Source organism: Aquarana catesbeiana, linkage group LG03 (genome assembly GCF_042186555.1).
Source record: "Aquarana catesbeiana isolate 2022-GZ linkage group LG03, ASM4218655v1, whole genome shotgun sequence".
In the NCBI taxonomy this organism is placed as follows: domain Eukaryota; kingdom Metazoa; phylum Chordata; class Amphibia; order Anura; family Ranidae; genus Aquarana; species Aquarana catesbeiana.
Window position 1 is genome coordinate 608,081,307 of NC_133326.1, and position 23,440 is coordinate 608,104,746.

General features: G+C 46.6%; 1 protein-coding gene across 1 annotated transcript in view; it reads left to right on the forward strand.

The window, feature by feature from the left end:
- The first annotated feature begins 13,925 nt into the window (after positions 1–13,925).
- The window catches only part of SLC25A37 (solute carrier family 25 member 37), a 39,545-nt gene continuing 30,030 nt past the window's right edge, over positions 13,926–23,440 (forward strand). The window contains exon 1 of the mRNA XM_073622214.1: positions 13,926–14,228. Within this exon, the coding sequence (XP_073478315.1) occupies positions 14,049–14,228 (180 nt within the window). The 5' untranslated portion in view covers positions 13,926–14,048. The remainder of the gene's footprint in view (positions 14,229–23,440) is intronic.

Genomic DNA, 23,440 nt, shown 5'->3' on the forward strand with positions numbered 1-23,440 from the left:
GCTCAGTTCTATTCAAGATGTACCTGGTCCAGTCTATCATTCCCCTTATACATAGACTGGCCATGCATGGCTCGAATTTCAGACCATTCCTGCTGCATCGGAGGAAATTCAAGCTGCGGCTCTATTGGCACTTATGCCAGCTTTAGACCTTGGGGGGCCTAGGGCACTTCAAGTTCCGGGGCCCCTCAAAATAGAAAATAAATTTGTTTATTTGACAAATAAAAAAGTGAACTGAAATGAATGATAAACCACATTTGTTCTAAAAAAAAAAATAAGTTAGGTTCCGAAGAAGAAAAGACAAGATTCTTTCTCAGTTTTATTGATTGTGAGAATACACATTACACAGGTAACTGGAACTGGCAAGTGATACAGTACATCACATGTATTTATGACACTACAATATTAACAAAAAGTCTTTCTTCCTGTACTTAGCATCTGAAAAATATTTAACCAACTCATCAAACTGTATTATCTTGAGGACACTGCTCTCGACAGCCAGATGGTTCTCAGATAATTCTTTATCAGTGCCAATTTTCTGAATGACCTTTCTCCTGAACAACTAGTGGTCATCATGCTAAAATATATTCTAAGAACTGCATTAACTCCTGGAAAGGTATAAGTAAGCCCTTCATCGTGTAATAAAACTGCCTGTTGGGATGGATTCTATGCATTAAGGTGAAAAACCTCCTGTGATGCAGCAGCCCCCCAAAGCCCCCCTTTTATGTGCCTGAACCCGGTCTTTCCAGCTCCCGCTGCTGTCAATCAAATCCAATGACGCGGGAGCTGGGCTCGGGGCTGAGTCCTGCTGTCTGTGTCAATAGATGCGTGCAGCAGGACACAGGGGCCCGCACCAGTGCCCTGAGGGAGAGCGGCTCTCCAACAGGGCACTCGAGAAGTGGAGGAGCTAGGAGCGCCGCTGAGGGACCCCAGAAGAGGAGAATCGGGGCCACTCTGTGCAAAGAGAAGCAGTGGTGTACCAAATGGGGGGGGCGGGCCGCCCCTGGTGCCACACACTAGGGGGTGTCAGGCCGGCACCCCCCCTCCATAACTGAAGCGGTAACAGCGGGGCAGGTTAGAGCAGGGAGAAGCGAGCTGCAGTGGCGTTGCAAGCGCGGTGACACCACTGCACCAACTATCCCCTTCTCTCGTGGCCGCAGGTTGTCTGAGTGGTCCCGGATGTCTCACACAACCGAGCAGAGTGAAGCCCTCTCCCCCTCCTCTCTGTTTATGTGTACACAGGGGGAGGGGACCTGCTGTGAATGTGCCGCGCTGATCTCAGGTACATTATGGGTCTGTACTGTACTGAAGGGGGCGTCTGTACTGAATAGGGGGTCTGCACTGAATGGGGGGGTCTGCACTGAATAGGGGGTTTGCACAGAGTGGGGGAGGTTTGCACTGAAGGGGGGTCTGCACTGAAGGGAGGGGGTCTGCACTGAAGGGGGGTCTGCACTGAAGGGGGGGTCTGTACTGAAGGGGGGGTCTGTGTAACATGCAGGGGGTCCAGAACTGTTAGGGGGGGTCTTTGTAACATGCTGGGGGTCCAGAGCTTTGGGGGCTGTATAAAGTAAAGGGGTCCAGAGCTGTGGGGGCTGTATAATGTAAAGGGGTCCAGAGCTGTGGGGGGCTGTATAATGTAAAGGGGTCCAGAGATGCAGGGAGCTGTGTAATGTAAAGGGGTGCAGGGGGCTGTGTAATGTAAAGGGGTCCAGAGGTGCAGGGTGCTGTGTAATGTAAAGGAGTCCAGAGGTGCAGGGTGCTATGTAATGTAAAGGGGTCCAGAGGTGCAGGGGGCTGTGTAATGTAAAGGGGTCCAGTGATGCAGCGTGCTGTTTAATGTAAACGGGTCCAGAGGTGCAGGGTGCTGTGTAATGTAAAGGGGTCCAGAGGTGCAGTTGTGGAGAGGGGGTACACAGTAGTGGCAAAGAGATATTGAAGTATGCAGAGGTATGCAGGGGGCACAGTGGGGTGTTTTTACATTTTACCGTGGGGGGTGCCAGATATAAGATCCGCCCCGGGTGCCAATGCTCTAGGTACGTCCCTGCAGAGGAGGTAAGTATGACATGTTTGTTTTTGTTTTGTTTTTTAAAACGAACCTTTAGTGAACACACAACTAAAGTCTCAAATAAAAGCACTAATACATTTCTTAGCCTCAGTTTTTATCTCTGCATCAGGTAGACTGCATAGGTTGGCTATTACTTTGAACCTGTCGTGCAATGATTGGTATGCTACCCTGCACCGGATATGCCAATTCTTTATTAAAGTATCAAAAGTTTAAAATAAGAGACATCACAACGCAAGAGCACGACAGGTAAGAGGGTAATCTCCTACCTGTGTATGCCAGTGTGCTGTTATGTCTTTGATATTGAATTTTTGATACTTCAGTAAAGAATTGGTGTTTCCAGTGGAATGTGCGGCCATCCTATCTTCATATATGTTGCATCTCGGAGGTGAGTCGGATGAGCACCTCTATTTACCCTTGTGTGGACTGGTATGCTAGCCTGCCCTCTTGTAAGGCAACAGACAACTGATCTAAAAAAAATGTAAAGTTTCACATCTGAATTTTCCTCTGGGAGAAAAAACTGATGCAGATCCATAGGCTGAAAGGTTCTCCAAATGGAAAATCACTTGTTGGAAGTTTAGTCAAAGGATTCGGGACACGGAAAAACCCCACTGTTTAGGAGTCAACTTTACTACTACACTTGGTCCAAGAATTTTGGGAAAAAAGTGCTAACAAAGTTTTACCCTTTTTGGGATCATAGAGTGTTGATTCACCCCTTGACCCAATCAGGGTTAAGCGGGGGATTGGGCTTGTCTCACTGCAATAAATCAATGCTAGTCATTAACCACTTGACCACTGGGCACTTAAACCCCCTTCCTAACCAGACCAATTTTCAGCTTTCGGTGCTCTCACACTTTGAATGACAATTACTCAGTCATACAACACTTTACCCATATGAAATTTTTATCCTTTTTTTCACACAAATAGAGCTTTCTTTTGGTGGTATTTAATCACCGTTGGGCTTTTTATTTTTTGCGCTATAAAAGAAAAAAGACTGAAAATTTGGTAAAAAAATGAATTTTTCTTTGTTTCTGTTATAAAATTTAGCAAATTAGTAATTTTTCTTCGTAAATTTTGGCCAAAATTTATACCGCTACATATCTTTGGTAAAAATAAGTACAACTTGGTGTATATTATTTGGTCTTTGTGAATGTTAGAGAGTCCAAAAGCTACGGTGCCAATATCTGAAAATTGATCACACCTGAATTACTGACGGCCTATCTCATTTCTTGAGACCCTAACATGCCAGAAAAGTACAAATACCCCTCAAATGACCCCTTTTTGGAAAGAAGACATTCCAAGGTATTTAGAAAGATGCATGGTGAGTTTTTTTGAAATTGTCATCTTTTCCCACAATTCTTTGCAAAATCAAGATTTTTTTTTTCTTTTTTTTTTTTTCACAAAATTGTCATATTAGAAGGTTATTTCTCACACACAGCATATGCATACCACAAATTACACCCCAAAACACATTCTGCTATTACTCCCGAGTATGGCGATACCACATGTGTGAGACTTTTACACAGCGTGGCCACATACAGAGGCCCAACATGCAGGGGAGCACCTCCAGGCGTTCTGGAGCGCCCAGGCCAATTCTGACATTTCTCTCCTACATGTAAAAATCATAATTTATTTGCTAGAAAATTACATAGAACCCCAAAACATTATATATATTTTTTTTAGCAAAGACCCTAGAGAATACAATGGCGGTTGTTGCAACTTTTTATCTTGCACGGTATTTGTGCAGCAATTTTTCGAACGCGTTTTTTTGGGGAAAGAAACAGTTTTGTGCTTTAAAAAAAAACAAAACAGTAAAGTTAGCCCAATGTTTTTGCATAATGTGAAAGATGAAGTTACGCCGAGTAAATAGATACCCAACATGTCACCCTTCAAAATTGCACACTCTCGTGGAATGGTGCCAAACGTCGCTACTTAAAAATCTCCATAGGTGACACTTTAAAATTTTTTCCTGGTTACATGTTTTGAGTTACAGAGGAGGTCTAGGGCCAAAATTATTGCTCTCGCTCTACCGATCGCAGCGATACCTCACATGTGTGGTTTGAACACCGTTTTCATATGTGGTCGGGACTTACGTATGTGTTCGCTTCTGCATGCGAGCACACGGACATGGGCGCTTTAAATTTTTTTTTTTTTTTTTTTATTGTTTATTTTACTTTATTTATTTTAGTTTGACACTTTTTCCCCCCCAAAAAAATTTTTGATCACTTTTATTTCTATTACAAGGAATGTAAACATCCTTGTAAAAGGAATATGGCATGACAGGTCCTCTTTACAGTGAGATATGGGGTCAATAAGACCCCACATCTCACCTCTAGGCTGGGAAGCCTGAAATAATAATAAAAAAAAAACGATCTTGGCTTCGATCGTAGCGGTGAGTCGGTAGAAGCACCGGAGGGTGGCGGGAAGGGGGGGGCGTCCCCTCTCGCCTCCCATAAGAATGATCAAGCAGTGGAACAGCAGCTATGATCATTCCTATGGTGTAGGAAATCGCTGGCTGAAAAAGCTGATATCTGAATGATGCCTGTAGCTGCACCCATCATTCAGATATACCCGCTCAAAGTCAGGGATGTCATATGACTGTGGGCGGGAACTGGTTAAAAATTGCGGAGTATTGCGGGCTATTGCAGAGTATTGCGGGGTATATTGCAGAGTATTGCGGGGTATATTGCAGAGTATTGCAGGGTATATTGCAGAGTATTGCGGGGTATATTGCAGAGTATTGCAGGGTATTATGCAGAGTATTGCAGGGTGTTATGCAGAGTATTGCAGGGTGTTATGCAGAGTATTGCAGGGTGTTATGCAGAGTATTGCAGGGTATAGTGCAGAGTATTGCAGGGTGTTATGCAGAGTATTGCAGGGTGTTATGCAGAGTATTGCAGGGTGTTATGCAGAGTATTGCAGGGTGTTATGCAGAGTATTGCAGGGTGTTATGCAGAGTATTGCAGGGTATAGTGCAGAGTATTGCAGGGTGTTATGCAGAGTATTGCAGGGTATAGTGCAGAGTATTGCAGGGTGTTATGCAGAGTATTGCAGGGCGTTATGCAGAGTATTGCGGGGTTGGCTGAGCATTGAGGGATGGATGGATGTGACTGTATTTGTCACTGAGCACCGCTGTGAGCACTACACATGCAGCCCACAGCGGTGCTGCCATCCGATCCCTCCCCCTCTCCCCTCGCACGGTACAGAGAGGGGAGGGAGGAACCGGCGTCATGAGATGACGCCGGTCTGTTGACATGTGATCGCTCCGTCATTTGACGGAGCGATCACATGGTAAACGGCCGCGATAAGCGGCCGTTTACCGTGATCCGTGATGCGCCGGGTCCTCTGGACCCGGCGGTCACGGAAGTTCTCGGGTGCGCGCCCCAGGGGGCGCGCGAGAGCAGTATTCTGGGAGGACGTCCATGGACGTCCACCCAGAACTAGCCGACCGCGCTGTAGACGTCTTTCGACTATGGCCCGGTCGGCAAGTGGTTAACTTCACTCCCACACGATGGGTTCAGGGCTGTTGCCTGGCACTTTCTGAACATTTTTGGAACTTTTCCCTTGTCCCAACCACTTGTCTCTCGTAAACAAGGCAATAAATTCCATGACACAGTCATGGTAAAACAAACATCTTGAATAGTAAAATAATATGAGAAGTTGAAATGTAAAACATCTGCCAGAAGCCCTCATCCTTTTCTTTTGCTCCTGAAGTCAGGCTTAACCACTCTGGTAGGTGGGCCCAGGGCAATTGCCCCTTTTGCCCTCTTATAAATCCAAGACTGGTTGGCATCGCTCAGCTTGACAAATGATGACTGAAAAATGGAAGGTGCCACCATCCATGCTTTAGTGTAGGTGGCTTAACAAGAGAAAATGTGCATGGCTAGCTTAAGATTTTTAAAGATCATAAGGGATACATACATGAAACGGTGACTGCAAAGGAGTAAGTATGCAAGAGCATGTGGTAAGAAGGGATATCACTAATAATAGCCAGCCTTCTGGAGATAAAAGAATCCAGTTAGTGTTTTCCTACCACCATCCACTCATAACCGAAGTTTTACGTGGAATGCATCTTATGTTCATATCAGCATCAATAAATTCATCTGCAAAATGCCTGCTTGTATAACATCATAAGCTAATTTGCACACCACTGCATCTAGGAGTGGCCTTACTTTCAATCGACTGGATTACACACTCATTCAGGCAGAATTAAATATTACCACGTGAGGAAAACAGGTTTTCAGGTACAGCTGCTGTTTGTATGTTATATAAATCATGTAGTCTTTTATAAGACATGACATTACAAAATCGTTTTATAGTGCATTATTCAACACATAACGCTGATGGGGAGTATTTGTTATTTCCTCCTGCCATAAAAACACATTACCTGCCAGATGCAATTCAGGTGGAGGATATGCAGCATCTATTGGAGGGGGAACAGTACTATACAAGAGAGCAATAGCCGCAGAGCACAGGAGTTGGAAGACTTTGACCGACTTATTACCATGATAGCATAAAACAGAAACTATTATATCAAGTACTGTATTTGTACTTTAATTTATTAGCAAACAACTAAATACACAGATTAAATACACATGAGGGAGCTGCTGGTTTTATTGCATTTATGACTATCCAGTGCTGAGATTTACACAGCTTTACTACAAGCAAAGCCTAGTCGAATGCCGCGTACACACGATCGGAAATTCGGCCAGCAATAGACCGATGAGAGCTTTTGGTCGGAAAATGCGACCGTGTGTATGCTCCATCGGACTTTAGCTGGCCGAATTCCAGCCAGCAAAAGATTGAGAGCACGTTCTCAATTTTTCGGTCAGAAAAAGTTCCTATCCGAAAATGCGATCGTCTGTAGCAATTCCGACGCGCAAAATTCCTACGCATGCTCAGAAACAATTTGACACATGCTTGGAAGCATTGAACTTCATTTTCTCGACTCGTCGTAGTGTTGTACGTCACCGCGTTCTTGACGGTCGAAAGTTCAGCGAACTTTTGTGTGACTTTGTGTATGCAAGGCAAGCTTGAGCGGAATCCCGTCTGAAAAGCCATCATATCTTTTTCCGACGAGAAGTCCGATCGTGTGTACGCAGCATAAGAGGGCAAGAGTGCTGATTTTTTATTTCCTCTGCCCCAGGTAAAAGACACTTAAAGGTCTTATTCCTCCCGTACTGTCTGTAGAAGAAATAGCACACTAATGGGCTCTACTCTCTGTTCTCTCCTCCTATCAGTATGTCCCTTGTTAGAACATAAGCACTGCAGCACAACTTACAGACTCTTTTTGCTGCTTCTCCTTTTCTTAGTCTGAGAAAAAAAAATGTAGGGCCCAGCCACGACATTGCATTGTAATAGCACATATGTTACTGTAATACTGCATTGGTGCATTGCAGTGCCATTTATTTTGAAAGGCTCCACGATGCCGCTACTGTGTGTTGCGGCGCACTGCATTAGACAAAACGGTGCTTGTGCTTTCTTATGTGTTAGTAGCCCATTTAAATGAACTGTCTGCATTAACGCATGGTATACGGTGCTTTAAGACAACACACCAGAATATGAACCAGTATTAAGTCGGATTTTCAGCCCCCCCCCCCCCCATATTTTTTTTAACAACCCCTGCTTACCTGGTGGTGTGTTTAGCACATTTCAGATACTCACTCACCCAGTGTTTCCCGCACTGCATTAGTGTGAACCTAGGCTAATACAGGAGATGTGTTACTGGCCAAATCATCAGATGAAACCAAAGGGAAAAATCCTAAAAAAAAGTAAACTAATGCAGTCACCATATCTAATGATTGGTAATATGCAATATATTATATTTTTGGTTTTGGGTTTTATACAGCGTTAAGGACTGTGACAGTATGTTTTCCGTCATGGTGTTTGTTGCCCAGGATCCTCAACAAGGCAGGTTAAGGGGCTCCAGGACGATTGTGTAATTTGGATGAAACAGTTTTTTCTGTTTTACTCCATGGTTGGTAGAATTCGGTTTGAGACCTGGAGCCTGGAGATTTCATAGTGATCCGTGCGGGAGGAAATCTCCAATCCTAGGACCAGGTCTTGGGAACAGCCAGCACACTGATTGTTCAGGTGTGTGTGGGTCTTTTTGTAGAGTCAGGACCAGGGTTCTGTGTTCCACCATCCCGAGGATTCCATGCATGCAAGCAAGAAGATAGAAGGCTGGTGCAGTCTGTTATAGAAGGTCCAAGCCTGAGGGCCGGAGCAGCAGGGAAGCTGTGAGGAAAAGAGCTAACTGAGGTACAGCATTCGTACAGTAACGCATGGATGCTGTTACAGGGTCAGAAGGACCAAGGCACATAGCCTGAACAGTGGTGGTGCTGCATGGGCAACTATTTGTTTTGATTGACTTTATTCTTTGTCTTTAATAAAAGTGGGCCAACAAGCCCTTAAACGGCATAATTTGTGTGGACTCTGCTCACTGGTAATCTCTACATTGAGTTAAACAACCCCTAAATGTTACAGAACATGATACAAAGCTACATTCACTTGGGACTATTATCTGCCTTGAGTTCAGCTTTACCTCAGGGTGTTTGGAATTGTGTACCTACAATAATTGAGGGTATGGGAAAAGCAAAGTGAAAGTAGTAGGGTATTGGGAGATAGTAAAATTAATGTCCGATCCTGACTGGAACTTCTGCCAGCCATTTGGTGCATACTTTCTTTAGTATAAACTCATCTGAGCTATCCTGCCAGGAAGCTGTAAAAATGGACAGCCAGTCATAGGTGGGGAGGCATTCCCTGCTCCTCGCCTTGTATACGTGTAGCAGCAGGTGTGCAGCATGCCTCTGCCACCAATGATTGGCTGTCTGTACTGACAGTGGAAGGAGCTGCAGGACCAGTGAAACCCAGGAATGCATTATACCAATGGACTTTCATTAAGTCATGCAAGTGATCTTATAAATCAGTGTTCTCCAAATTGCACCCCGGGGGCCCGATGCAGCCCTTTGATTGATACAAGACACCATTCCTTCCACTAATAGAAGACACTATTCCTCCCACTGACACCAACAGTGGGGCATAATTCCTGTTACTGACACAACAACAGGGCACTATTTCTCCCACTGACACCAATGATGGGGCACTATTCCTCCCCCTAAAGCTAGAAATGCACTGTTTACTCCCACTGACTCCAGGACTATTTCTACTCCCAATGGCCACAGTCCAGCCCCCCTAAAGTCTGTAGGGCAGTAAACTGGCCCTTTGTTTAGAAAGTTTGGAGTCCCCTGTTCTAAGTCATGCAAGTGATCTTTTATGTGCACTGCAATCATTCATTTTCTAAAGAAGTATCACCACTACATAAAGAATCCTTGTTGAATTCCCCAGGGGAATCATTGCATGTAGCACTTGATCCCATTTTGATTTATAACCCCCCATTGTGTATTAAAAGCTTGTTTTTTGTCTGTTTGTGCTGACTGTAGCTCCACCCCAGGCTTTAGCCCAATTTATGGCTGTTCCTATGAGGAAGTTACAGCACAGCACTAGGCATTGCCCCCTTCGTAAAAAGGATTTTGTGCAGTGTTCCAGCTTGCCCTGCCAGCACTGGCTGTGTGTCAGAACAGTTTGTATAACTTCCCTGAGACATATCCAGGCAACTGAGGTTGCTGAGAAGGAAGTTAAACAAACTGTTCAGCTGCTGGCAGGGCTATGTGATCGGCTGCTATTAAACATCCGGAATCCCCAGTGACCTGGACGTGTCTCAAGGAACTTCTGCCAAAGTCAGCACAGCGTATGTTTTACTAGCAGCAGGCCAATCACACAGCTCTGTCGGTACTCAATGTGGCAGAATATTTTACATAGCTCCCTCCTCAATTGTCTGGACACACCTCCAGAAGTTATCTGTTTCCTCCCTTCATTATCAGACCATTTTTCAGTTTTTAGGGCTGTGATACTAGGGTGACCACATTTCCAAACTGCCATTCAGGGACAATTTTGCCAAGGACCGGGGGGGCGGTTGTGTTGAATGTAGTCTAGGGGGTTGACGGGATTTCGGCAGCGAGTGATTTGTCGGGTGAAACACCTTGCTTTTATCATCACTTATATCATCCCAACACCATGCTTGAAATGTATTTCTATTATTACATTGTAATAATAGACCTCCCTCCCTTAGTACAGACCCCCCTCTCATAAACTATAGACCCCCTCCCTCAGTATGGACCCCCTCTCCACTATGTATAGACCCCCCTCCCTCAGTACTGATCCCCTCTCCACTAACTATAGACCCCCTCCCTCTCTACGGACCCCCTCTCCCTCAATACGGACCCCCCTCCACTAAGTATAGATCCCCTCCCTCAGTACGGACCCCCCTCCACTAAGTATAGATCCTCTCCCTCAGTACGGACCCCCCCTTCACTAAGTATAGATCCCCTTCCTCAGTACGGACCCCCCCTCCACTAAGTATAGATCCCCTCCCTCAGTACGGACCCCCCTCTCCACTATGTATAGACCCCCTCCCTCGGTACTGATCCCCCCTCCACTAACTATAGACCCCCTCCCTCAGTACAGACCCCCCTCCCTCAGTACGGACCCCTCCTCCACTAAGTATAGATCCCCTCCTTCAGTACAGACCCCCCTCCACTAAGTATAGATCACTATCTCAGTACGGACCCACCCTACACTAAGTATAGATCCCCTCCCTCAGTACAGAACCACCTCCACTAAGTATAGATCCCCTCCCTCAGTACGGACCCACCTCCACTAAGTATAGATCTCCTCCCTCAGTACGGACCCCCCTCCCTCAGTACGGACCCCCCTCTCCACTAAGTATAGATCCCCTTCCTCAGTACGGACCCCCCTCTCCACTAAGTATAGATCCTCTCCCTCAGTACGGACCCCCCTCCCTCAGTACGGACCCCCCTGTCCACTAAGTATAGATCCCCCTCCCTCAGTACGGACCCCCCTCCACTAAATATACATCCCCTCCCTCAGTACGGACCCCCCCTCCACTAAGTATAGATCCCCTCCCTCAGTACGGACCCCCCCTCGACTAAGTATAGATCCCCCTCCCTCAGTACGGACCCCCCTCTCTCAGTATGGACCCCTCCTCCACTAAGTATAGATCCCCTCCCTCAGTACAGACCCCCCTCCACTAAGTATAGATCACTATCTCAGTACGGACCCACCCTACACTAAGTATAGATCCCCTCCCTCAGTACAGAACCCCCTCCACTAAGTATAGATCCCCTCCCTCAGTACGGACCCACCTCCACTAAGTATAGATCTCCTACCTCAGTACGGACCCCCCTCCCTCAGTACGGATCCCCCTCTCCACTAAGTATAGATCCCCCTCCCTCAGTACGGACCCCTCTCCACTAAGTATAGATCCCCTTCCTCAGTACGGACCCCCCTCTCCACTAAGTATAGATCCTCTCCCTCAGTACGGACCCCCCTCCCTCAGTACGGACCCCCCTGTCCACTAAGTATAGATCCCCCTCCCTCAGTACGGACCCCCCTCCACTAAATATACATCCCCTCCCTCAGTACGGACCCCCCCTCCACTAAGTATAGATCCCCTCCCTCAGTACGGACCCCCCCTCGACTAAGTATAGATCCCCCTCCCTCAGTACGGACCCCCCTCTCTCAGTATGGACCCCCCTCTCCACTAAGTATAGATCCCCCTCCCTCAGTATGGACCCCCTCTACACTAAGTATAGATCCCCCCCCTCTCAGTGCGGACCCTCCTCTCCACTAAGTATAGATCCCCCTCGCTCAGTACAGACCCCCTCCACTAAGTATAGACCCCTCGCTCAGTATAGACCCCCCACTAAATACAGACCCCTCCTCCATCAGTTTAGACCCCCCTGACTAAGAATAGACCCCCCTCCCTCAGTACAGCCCCCCCACTAAGTACAGACCCCCCTCCCTCAGTATGGACCCCCCCACAATACTGACCCCCCTCCTTCAGTAGAGACCCCCCCACTACTGACCCCCTCCCACTTGTGCTAGTAGAGAGGCGGGGGTCGGAAATGTGCTGGGGGGGCACTTTTTACCTTTTTCCTGATCACTGTCCAGTGTCCACAGAGATCCTAACCCAGACTGCAGTGGCGGTGGATTGGTGTCTTTAAGGCTAACTTCTCCACCAATTTGCATAATGGGCAGAGTGAGTCGCGGCTGTGAGGTCACTGGTTGTTAGCCACCAGGCGTCTATAGCAACCAAAGGCCCGAGTCTCAGGTGGAGCTGGAGGCAGAGCGAGCGCCGATGCTATGGCGGGGTTTGCTCTCTCTGTCAATTTCATTCCAGGACACTGTATTGTCCCAGAATGAAGGTGCCCGGGACCCAGGACAGACCTGCTAATTGCGCACATGGGCACCCTATTTGATACTTTGACTGACAATTGATTTACTGTACTCCAGTTAACTTTATAAAATTTTTGGAGACAGAGATTTTTTGGTGATATTAAAGCCACAAGGTATTATTGTTTGACTATATATAGGGAAGAAAAACAAACAAAATATAAAAATGAATTTGGGGCCATGGCCTCAGGCTGTTTTTTTTTTTAAACTATCAATTGCTTACATGTCCTGGGATCTCCCGCCATACGTAAATGGGGCTGGTGACATCACTGGCTTTTAAAATTGGTTGTAAACCCTGTTACACCACTTTTACCTACAGGTAGGTACTGTAAATATCTCCTAAACCTGCATGGTTTAGGAGATATTTACCATATACGCTTGCGCCAACGTCATTGGCGCACTGAAGAAACGGCTTGCTCGTGACGTTTCATCAGCAGCGTGCCGTGACCGGCAGTTCCCCCGCGCATGCGCAGGAGTGACGTAATCGCAGGTCCAGCCGATAACTGCACCGAAGCCCGCAAACACGGAAATAACTCTGGGAGACATGTTGCCGATCACATCGGTGTGCGGGGCTGCTGCACCAGCTTCGATCTAAGGTGAGTATTTCATAATAAGCTGGTATGCGATGCATAGTAGCTCATAATGCCTTTGTCTTACAAGGTTTGTTTTTTTGTTTTTCGGGTTTACAACCACTTTAACTTTGTATTGACGCCTGCAGCAGTTTGCAGAGGGCAGTGTGAACCGCTGGCCATTCATGTGCGATGCGGGAACCCACGCTGGAATTGCGCTGGTTCCCGCATCGCACAAGTGTGAGCCGAGCCTTGGTGCTAAATAAGGATGAGCTGAGGCGTGTTCGCAAGCTGCACGTGCCGAGCCCGCCAAGAAGTCGGCACTGCACAGCGCTAATCACAGGCAGTGAGACATTGTCCTGATGTGCGGCTGCAGAGATTGGGAAAGGTCTCCCTGCCTGTGATTAGCGCTGTGCGGTGCTGACTTCCTGGCGGTCTCGGCACGTGCGGCTTGCGAACAGCCTGAGCTCATCCTTAGTGCTAAAGTATGATAAATGCACAATTTTTATTTCATTCATGTGGGTACATTTGTTTAATCTTTACGTGAGGTGGACTACGCCTTGAATTTTTTGGGCTGATGGTACCAGGTGTAAGTGAAATTATGAGGTGATCTGTATAGGAAGTGCCATTTATTTTTGGCTTATCTATAACTACAGTGAAAGCCATGCCAGGAGTGCTCTCTCAGAGCTCAGTCCCTCACAGCCCTGGTCTTCACATTCCTGGCTTATCTGACTTTCCTTTACTACAAGGACGTCACTGAAACTTTTCTGAACTCTCCAGCTTCCCATCCCATCGCTTTCCCGCCCTGCAGCCACGTGACCCATTGAAGCCAAGCGCTAAACCTACAACGGGCGTGGCCTCAGTGAGTTGTAAGGCGTTTTTTTTTTGTGGCCAACCAATGATCGCTTCCCCTTGTCTCCAAGGGAGAAGAGACGCCGTGGTTGCTACCGTGTTGTGTAGGGGTAGCCCCGCCTCTTGTCCTGACGTCACGCCGGACTGTGTAGGGATGGTGTGCGGCGATTTGGCTTCATTCAGCGGGCAGAGCGTGGCCTGCTCGCTACTTTAAAGGAGGAGGGGGTGTTGTCTCCGCGCGTCCCGGCTGCTCCATGGACCTGCGAAGCGCCGGGCTTGCAATGGAGGCGAGGGACGGGGTGGCCGCCCTTCCCGGCGAGGGGGAGGACTACGAGAGCCTGCCGCCAGGGGTCTCCCCGCTCACCCACATGACGGCCGGGGCCGTGGCTGGTATCCTGGAGCACACAGTCATGTATCCGGTGGACTCTGTCAAGGTGAGAGCTGGAGAAGGGGGCGGGGCCTGTTGACAGGTGTCATGGCGCTGTGCACAGCCCAGGCATGGCATGGGAATGTCTCCTCAGTGTGTCATCATCATCATTACACAAGCAGAGAGGGGCAGCCTGCAATATAGTACAGAGCAGGAATAAAGCGCTGTTAAACTCAGACATGTCATCTATTGCAGCTTATCAATCATTATATGTGGGGCTGCATTGGTTTTCTTTTTTTTAAAGGCTTTTCTTCTGGTGATCTGGCCAGTAACTACCCTGCTGAATTAGTGAGACACAACTCTGGAGGAACAGGAGGTACAGCAGCATTGTCAGTCGGGGGAGGGCGTTAGATGTACTGGCAGATTTAAAGCGAAGTTCCAATTTAAAAAAAAAAAAAAAAAAAAAAAATGTAAAAGTCAGCGGCTACAAATACTGCAGCTGCTGACTTTTTTTAATAATCGGACACTTACCTGTCCCAGAGTCCAGCGATGCGGGGGAACGAAGCCTCGCTCGTAACCCTCTCCTCTCTGCGGCGCCGGCATTGTCACTGTGGGGCGCCCAGCTGTGGCTTCACAGCCGGGCACACGCTGCACATGCGTGAGCCCCGCTGCGACTGGCCAGGCAATCATCTGGGACCCGTGACGTGTCCCAGATTGCCAAGATGGAGGGGGGAGAGGTGAGCTTCCAGCGCCGCTGTGCCCCGGAAGGAAGTGGGAGCTGGAACCCTCTAAAAAGAGGGTACTGGCTCAAACCCCCCTCCCCCACCAAAATAAAGACGTGCCAAATGTGGTATGTCGGGGTCACCTTCCCTTAAAGCGGAAGTTCCATTTTTAGGTGGAACTCCACTTTAAATACACTAACAAATTGAAGCCAAACTCCAGCTAATAAGCAGTTAGCAAACGTTTTTTATTTTTTTGTTTTTTCTTTGAGGATAAAGGTTTTATATACATAAAAGCTGATCTTTGTTGATGTTAAATGGTTGGTGGTCTCCTTCCAAAGCTGCATTCACACCTTAGCGTTTTGGATCGTGGGCAGATACCGCGCTTTCAAAGCGTCGAGATGTGAATGACAAATTGCAGAACGCACATTTGAGAATCCATCCATTTGAATGGCACCTAAAATCGCACTGTGGTTCTGCTGAGATTGACGCGTGATGAATCATGGCAACCCACATCGTGTGAAGCTCCTGCACTTTTTTTGGGGGGGGACAAGCTTCACGCAATGGGGGTTTGCCGCGATTGCAGTGCGATTTATTGAGGCTGAACTGCACTGCGATTTTAGGTGAATGGTATCTCAAATGTGCGTTCTGTGTTTTGTAATTCACACCTCAGTGCTTTGAAATCGTGGCCAATCTGCCCACGATTCAAAACGCAGTGGTGTGATTGCAGCCTAATTGTTGCATCTGCATGGCAACATATGCAGGATCACCAGGAAAGAAAGCTTTTGCCAAAAATCCTAACAGTGACACTAAAGCTTGTTAAAAATACACCCAGACTTATATATATATATAAATTTTTTTTTTTTTTTTTTAATTGAGAAAATGGGCTGTAAACACTAAAGATGCGTTTACAGTGAATCACTATAGACTTGAATCAAGGGCGTTGACGATCTTCAGCTTGTTCCAGACTCAACATGTAGCTTAATTTTTGCCGCAGAGTGAAACAAATGCTTCATTATTTTCAGACGTGGACAGATCTGTCCATATTATCCATTGCAGACTGCTTTATTAGGTGTTTGCAGAGGGGCAAATGTGCACCTCCAAATGCCTGTTTCTAATCTCTGTGTGAACATGGCCTAAAAGAAAACAAATGCAGCCATCATATCTAAGAATTGGTACCCTGTAATATAATGTTTGCTTTTGGGTTTAATACTGCTGTAATGTCAGCATGGACAGTAACGGTTACATTGTTACACTGTACCGGTGGAGGAAATGCATGGGGGCTGCACATGGCTAAAAATACTCAGACAAATAACTACACTGACCTCTGCAGGAGATGAGCTAATCCTTCAAGGGCAGGATGTACAGAATGGACAAAAGAATGGAAGCCCCAAGGTTAAGTTCACACTGCAGCACACTCTGAAAAGATAGGTGGGGTGGATCGCTTTTAACAGGGTGGCGTTCAGGCACTTAGGAGGCAATCCTGTCACCTGTTGAATATCGTTTGGCTCAGTTGCAGTGTGGCCCCATTGAGTTAATAAGGCAAGTTTTACAGGCGTAGCCACCTGTGAGCTCAACATGCTACCTTTTAAAGTGGTTGTATACCTGCAGGAGAAAAAAAAAAAAACCCCTAAGGCAAAGTCATAATGAGCTAGTTTGCACTGCTATGACGCGATGACGTCATTCCCGCACATGCCCTCCAGATTTGTTCTATGCAGATCAACACACCTGGGGGGGGGGGGGAATTCAGTTGTCTGAAAAAACCAGTGTGGCTGCACTCAAGTTGAGACAGTTTCATGGACCCTTTTTTTTGGTGAAGAAGCTCTAACAGTGCAGACCCTTCTATTACGTAGTTGGCTCTAGATCTACAGGTGGTTGTAAAATCTGACTACATTCTTCTTTAAATTCACTAAAACAATGTTGTAAGAGAAATAACTGTAGTGTAGACCATTCAGTATGTATCTCTTGGTCAGACTCTTACATTACAATAGCCTGCTTTAGGACATGATGGCGCCGAGGGACAGCCCACTGCTGGAACATGGGGGAGCCATGGATCAGGTAAGTAAATATTCTTTTACTCCACCGTAGACTAAATGAGCGGTTAATCTTTGTGGTGCAGGCACATACCCACTGTATGGGGGAATTTCCAGATTTCCCATCATTGGTGGGCTTTTAGTTTGGGATTGTTTTGTCATATAGCAGAGTCCATCCGTGACCAATACTGGCTTATCTTCAACGGCTTCATCATCCATTGTCTTTTTGTTTACTGGCTTAGGTCATTGCTGGTTTCACATGTAGTAAATGCTGGCCATACATTATCTGAAAAATCGTCAGAACCCATTTTCAAAAAACGAACATTTGGTCCTGAGTGCAAACGATAGTGCCATCATGTAATGACCAATCGTTCAGTGGACATAAATGAATGCTTTTTTTGTTTGTCTTTTTTTACATATACCTAGTGCAGACAGTTCAGACGGGAAACACATTAGCGTTTCAATTTATCGTTTGTTCGGGAGAAACATTTACAAACTTGTCCTTCGCTTTTTGTCTCAAAAACGTCCCAATGATTATCAACTTTGTGCTCATTAACTGGCCGAAGAACGAACTGTCTAAATGACTGAATTTCGGCCGATTTTTCGTATTGTGTATGGCCAACAAGGGTGTACTTACATCTATGCTTAGGAAGGTGGCAAAATGGATGGGTGGTGAGTAGCACCTTACAGCACATATACAGTGGTCAGAAGTGTACTTGCTCATTACAGCACCACAACCTGTAAGTGTGAATACTCTGTTCATTATGATGTATTGCAGTGCCAAAAATAGTTCTCACCCCCCACCCCTCCATCGCCACCACCTTCACACCAGGGGGGGCATTAAGACCCTCCTAACAGCCTCCTCACTGCTGCCGTCACCTGTGCACGTATCTGTCTTGTGTAAAATCTGCCACCACGCCGCCCATGGTCGCCGTGTGCATCTCCATATACTTCAAACATCTGTACACAGCCCTGGAAGCTGTATATAAGCATAATCTTTGCAAGGGCTGACCAATAAGTCTGTTCTTTCTTCCTAGACAAAAGAACAGATGTCATGTGACCGTGCTGACCAATGAGTCTTTTGTCTCAAAAGAAAGCACAGACTCTCTTATTGGTCAGTGCTATCACACGCTAACCAATGGCTGGGAGCCCTTGCAAAGATTATGCTTCTACACGGCTTCCAGGGCTGTGTATGGATTTTTCAAGTGTAGGGAGATTCACAATGGCGACGGATGATGTTACCCTAGACCAGAGGTCTCCAAACTTTTCAACACAAGGGCCACATTGTAGATTTTACAAGTATTCGGGGGCCGAAAACTTCTGCGCGCCCATCAGAATCTCCCCAATATCAATGTCCCCCATATGTGTCCCCATCAGAGTCTCCCATTATTGGTGTCCCCAGCATAGATGTGCCCACTACCAGTGTCCCCAGCAGATGTATGTGTGCAGATTTATGCCCATTTGACGCTTGCCTGTACAAGCTGACTTCTTTACCGTAGGGGCCGACTTCAGCTCTCCTGCACACTGCTACACCCGCAGGCTGTAAGGTGGAAAGATTCCTAATGCAAACAACATGCGGGAAGCCGAGAGGTGCTGCTCTGATGTCACCTCCTAACAGCCAATCCTCAGCTCAGCACAGCAGCCAATCCTCTGGCAGCACGGGAGGGTGTGCGGGGAGCGGCTTTTTGTCCTGGGCCTGGCAGACATGTATGCTGATAACAGCAGCTGCTTTTAAAAGCCAGCAGATCGGCAGTGCTGGGTTGGCAGAGTCTGGGCAAGCTGGGGCTGGACAAAACACACCTGCTTGCTGGATGTGGCCCGCAGGCCGGGGTTTGGAGACCCCTGCCCTAGACGGATAGGTGTGCAGGGGATGACAGCAGTGAGGAGGCTGACAAAAGCCAGGATGCAATTTATAGACGTCAAGCCCTGGCCCACAATATGCCTCTAAACGTCCTAATATGCATGGACACATAGGGTAACATTGCGCTGCTTCTACAGGCAAAACGCAAAAATCCTCTAGATGCAGTGTTTAAGCCCAGTGTGCATAACCTAATGACTAAGCCCTGGTTCACACTGCAGCGACTTCTCATGTGACTTTCTGCAGCGTGTGACAGTCGTATGACAATTCAAAACATTAATTTCAATAAGAGCGATCTTTTTTGCTGCGACTCAGGTCACAACGACGAAAAAAATTGTTTTGCACTACTTCTCTGCATCTTCCTTGAATGCCATAAACTGCAATGTTAAAATCACAAAAGTTGCAAGGAAGTTTATTTCTTTGCAACTTTGGCTGCCAATTTAGAGGGTTTTGTAAGTTTAGTAATGTCACACTCCTGTATTATTCTGATTTGCCAAAGTCTCAAAGAATCAGTTGCATCAAGTCGCAATGCAGAGTCTGACAACTTTGCGGTCGCAGCAGTGTGAACCGATGCCGAGTACACACGACCGGATTTTACGTCAGAGTAGACTCTGACAGTCTTTCTGATGGAGTTCCGCTGAAACAGACTTGCCTACACACGATCGCACCAAAGTCCGTTCATTTAGAACACGATGATGTACGACGGGAATAGAAAACGGAAGTTCAATAGCCAGTACCCCATTTGTGTCGTTTTTGGTCCGTCGGACTAGCATACAGACTAACGGTTTTCCCGATAGGAATGGAATCCGTCGGAAAGATTTGAAACGTGTTCTATTTCTAGGTCCGTCAGAATTTTATAAAGAAGAATTCCGATGAAGCCCACACACGATCAGAATGTCCGACGGAATGATTCCGTCTGACCTTTTCTGCTGGAAAGTGCGGTTGTGTGTATGCGGCATAACTCTGTTATTTGCTGGAATTGTAACCCACTGCAGAGGTCTTCTGCCTATAAAATATCAGATTTATTTATTGCTAAGATAATTCGGATAAATACTTTCCTTAATTTTTATTTGCTGTGTGTGTGTGTGTGTGTGTGTGTGTTTGTTTTATTTTAGGCATTCTAAACCTGCTGCTTGCTCAAAGTGTTTTCTGTCAAGTCTGTTAATCATACACAACCATTTGATTCTTTCAAATGAGCTCAGCCAGCTAAGTTTTTTTTTTATTTGTATGTGTTTATTGCTTATATAGCCCAGAGGCCTTTAATTATCTTTTGCAATGCAGTCTTGTGGAAGTGTCTGGACACGTTGTATTAAACTGGAGATGTATGTCATATTTAAATTAGTCTCGTTTTTAATAGAGCAGGGCTGGGGTTAGCCTCGTGGTTTTTGTGTGTAGACTTGGTGTAAAGGAAAGTTTTGATGGATGGGTTAGACTTTGAGAGATCACAGATCTTGTGTCATATGGTGGTCACCCCCCCAGGAAGTATACCACATTACAGCTGTCACTATAGCTGTGAGCACTTCCCTGACAAATGCAGAAGTTTCGGTGGATGTTGAAGAAGAAACAGTTACATGTAGCAATCCTCAGGTGTTGTATCCTCCCTGTGTGTACAGAAGGAATGTGTGTGGGTTGTGTGGTGTTTTTTTTTTTTTTTTTTTTTTTTTCGCTTTTATAAGCATAGCGTCCTCTTATAGCAGGTGTGATCAGCTTACCAGGGGTAGGGGGCCACAACGGCAGCTCCTAACATTACCAAAGGACCACATGTAATGTTCATTGTATGTTTTACTACAGAAGACTGTTGTGGACATACCCATAGGAGATGATCAGGGACTCAGGTCATCCCATAGGCGAGAGCTGGAGACACTAAGCATGCTACATGTGTGGTTGGAGACTTGGTGCAGAATATAGCCAATGTCTGGGAAATGTTACAAGTGACTTCCAGAGATCACTGTAATTAGTTTCTTCACCAGTCAATGCTCTCAATGCTGACCGCTGGGTCTGAGGGCTGCATAAGTACCAAAGGGTCACATTTGGCCTACAGGTTGTGCACCAAGATGTCAGATACTGAGCCTTGTATCTGTGAAGTGCATGAAAAAAACCTACTCGTAGGTTGAGCACATGATAAAAGTATCAGTCTGACAGTTGTACACTTGCTTTAGTTCTTCTAAACTGCAATCCAGACTTGAGGAAAAGTTGAGGGTTAAATGCATGTTCTGTCTAGGGGGATAGGAATAAGGTGAAATACTTGCTATATTCATTGCTCTTCAGGCTTCCTCCTTGTCATCTGAAGCAACTTTTTTTCACTACCTGGTCATAGCTCTCTGGTGTCATCCTATACAGTGCGGGACCAGTAGTTCTGCATTGTATGTGAGGACACCGAGGGCCCACTAACATCCTGGGAGCATAGGGTAACACTTACATCATGCTGCAGACCAGGGGTCTCCACACTATGTGAACAAAGAGCCAGTTTACTGCCCTTGAGGCTTTCAGGGGGCCTGTCTGTGGCCAGTGGGATTAGAAAGTGCTCCATCTTTGGTTTTAGTGGAAGGACTAGTGACCTATTGGTGGGAGGAATGGTGCCCCATCTTATGTGCCTGTGGGAGGGATGGTGCCCCAAGGGCCAGATAAAGGCAAGCAAAGGGGCACATATGGGCCGCAGTTTGGAGACTCCTGCCCTAGACCATTGGTGGTTGGCTTTCTTGATATGGGGGGCACTCAAGTGCGGCCCCTCACATCAATGGCCGCAGATAAAATTCAGTGAATATTCATTGTCAGAGACAGCAGACATACAACAATATAAAGTCAGACTGTGGACATACAGGAGATTGTCAATCTCTTGCATTATGTCTGCAATCTGACTGTCTCCTGCAACTTGCCTGCAGTCTCTGACCGAGATTGTGAACATGCTATATAAGAATTGTTGAGGACATGCTTTAAGAGACAGTCATAGAATGGAGATCTGTTACATGAGGCTGCTAGTTTAAAAATCGCTGCTATAACAGGGCAATAGGAAAAACAGATTAGTGTCTGCAGGGGCTCAGCCTGCTGGATGAATAGGGGGGGGGAAAGACAACTGTGTATAGCCAGCTTTGGGGTGTGTTAATTCTGGATGGAGGTGCATTACAGACATCCTTTTGACAGCAAAATTGTCAGTCTGCGGAGAGGTTTGTGTAAAGCTGTCCATACATGAATGGACGTTCAGCAGGAACCAGCTGAATTGTAATCCATGTTTGGGCACTGTGGTTGAACAGAAGACTGTCTGCTGATTGCCCGTACAACCGTTCTGTTTGATTCTGGCCGCTCGATCAGCACTGAAGGCTCTATCTGGCAGCAGTGATCAGTGTAATCTGATGGCAGGGAAGTCTCCCAGCTGTCAGAATACAATAGCTCAGCAGGAGGATTCACCCATCCACCTTGAATGTGTGGAATGGAGTCAGTTGTGTTTTTTTTTTTTCGTTCAACCTACTGGTTCGAAGAAAAAAAAAAATTGGCTAAAGTATGAATCTAATACTGCTTTGATAAATCTGCAACACAATTCTCTAATGCCGTGTACACGCGGTCGGATTTTCTGACGGGAAATGTTGGATGTGAGCTTGTTGGCTGAAAGTCCGACTGTGTGTATGCTCCATGGAACTTAGCAGGTTCTCAAATTTTCCGCCAACAAAACTTTGTTGTCGGAATTTCTGATCGTGTGTACACAAGTCTGACGCATAAGTTCACGCATGCTCTGAATCAAGCAGAAGGAACCACACTGGCTAGGGATGCACCAAATGGGTTTTTTGGGGCCGAAACCGATAGTGAAAATAAATCTTCCTTGATCCCGAAAACAGATACCGAAACAGCACCGATACCGAAAGTGACTGGTTTTTAAAAATATTTTTATACAGGAGATGGTCAGAGACTGCGGACGTGGTACAGGAGATGGTCAGAGACTGCGGACGTGGTACAGGAGATCAATGCAGCCTCACCGGTGCCCGTCAGGTGCAGCCTGTGTCCCCAGTAGTGCAGCCTGTGTCCCCATTGTAGCCAGTGAAGGTAGAGGAGAGCCGCCGCCGCCTGTTTGATTACAGCGCCGGGAACATCACAGCTTTCATTTCAATAGCTGTGTGTTCCCCGCTGCGCGCCGTCACATACAGCCCCTCCCCCTTGTCCGGGCACTTTGATAGACAGATCACCCTGTCTATCAAAGTGCCCGGACAAGCGGGAGGGGCTGTATGTGACGGCGCGCAGCGGGGAACACACAGCTATTGAAATGAAAGCTGTGATGTTCCCGGCGCTGTAATCAAACAGGCGGCAGCTCTCCTCTCTTCTACAATATAGGAAGCCCCCCTGATAAGCGGCACCAGGGGCAGAGCCCCGCCCAGGCCCCACCCCTTTCGGTATCTGCAAAAATTCTCTTTCGGCTTTTTGCCAAAAGGGCCATTTTCGGCCGATATGTTTTGGTGGCCGAAATTTCGGTGCATCCCTAACACTGGCTATTGAACTACCCATTTCTCGGCTCGTTGTACGTCACGTTCATAATTGTTGGCCAACATTTCTGTGACCGTGTGTATGCAAGACAAGTTGGAGCCAACAACCGTCAAACAAAATTCCAAAAGTCCGATCGTGTGTACATAAGACAACGGTTTTCGTATGAAAAAAAATCGTAAGAGCAAGACTATACATACTC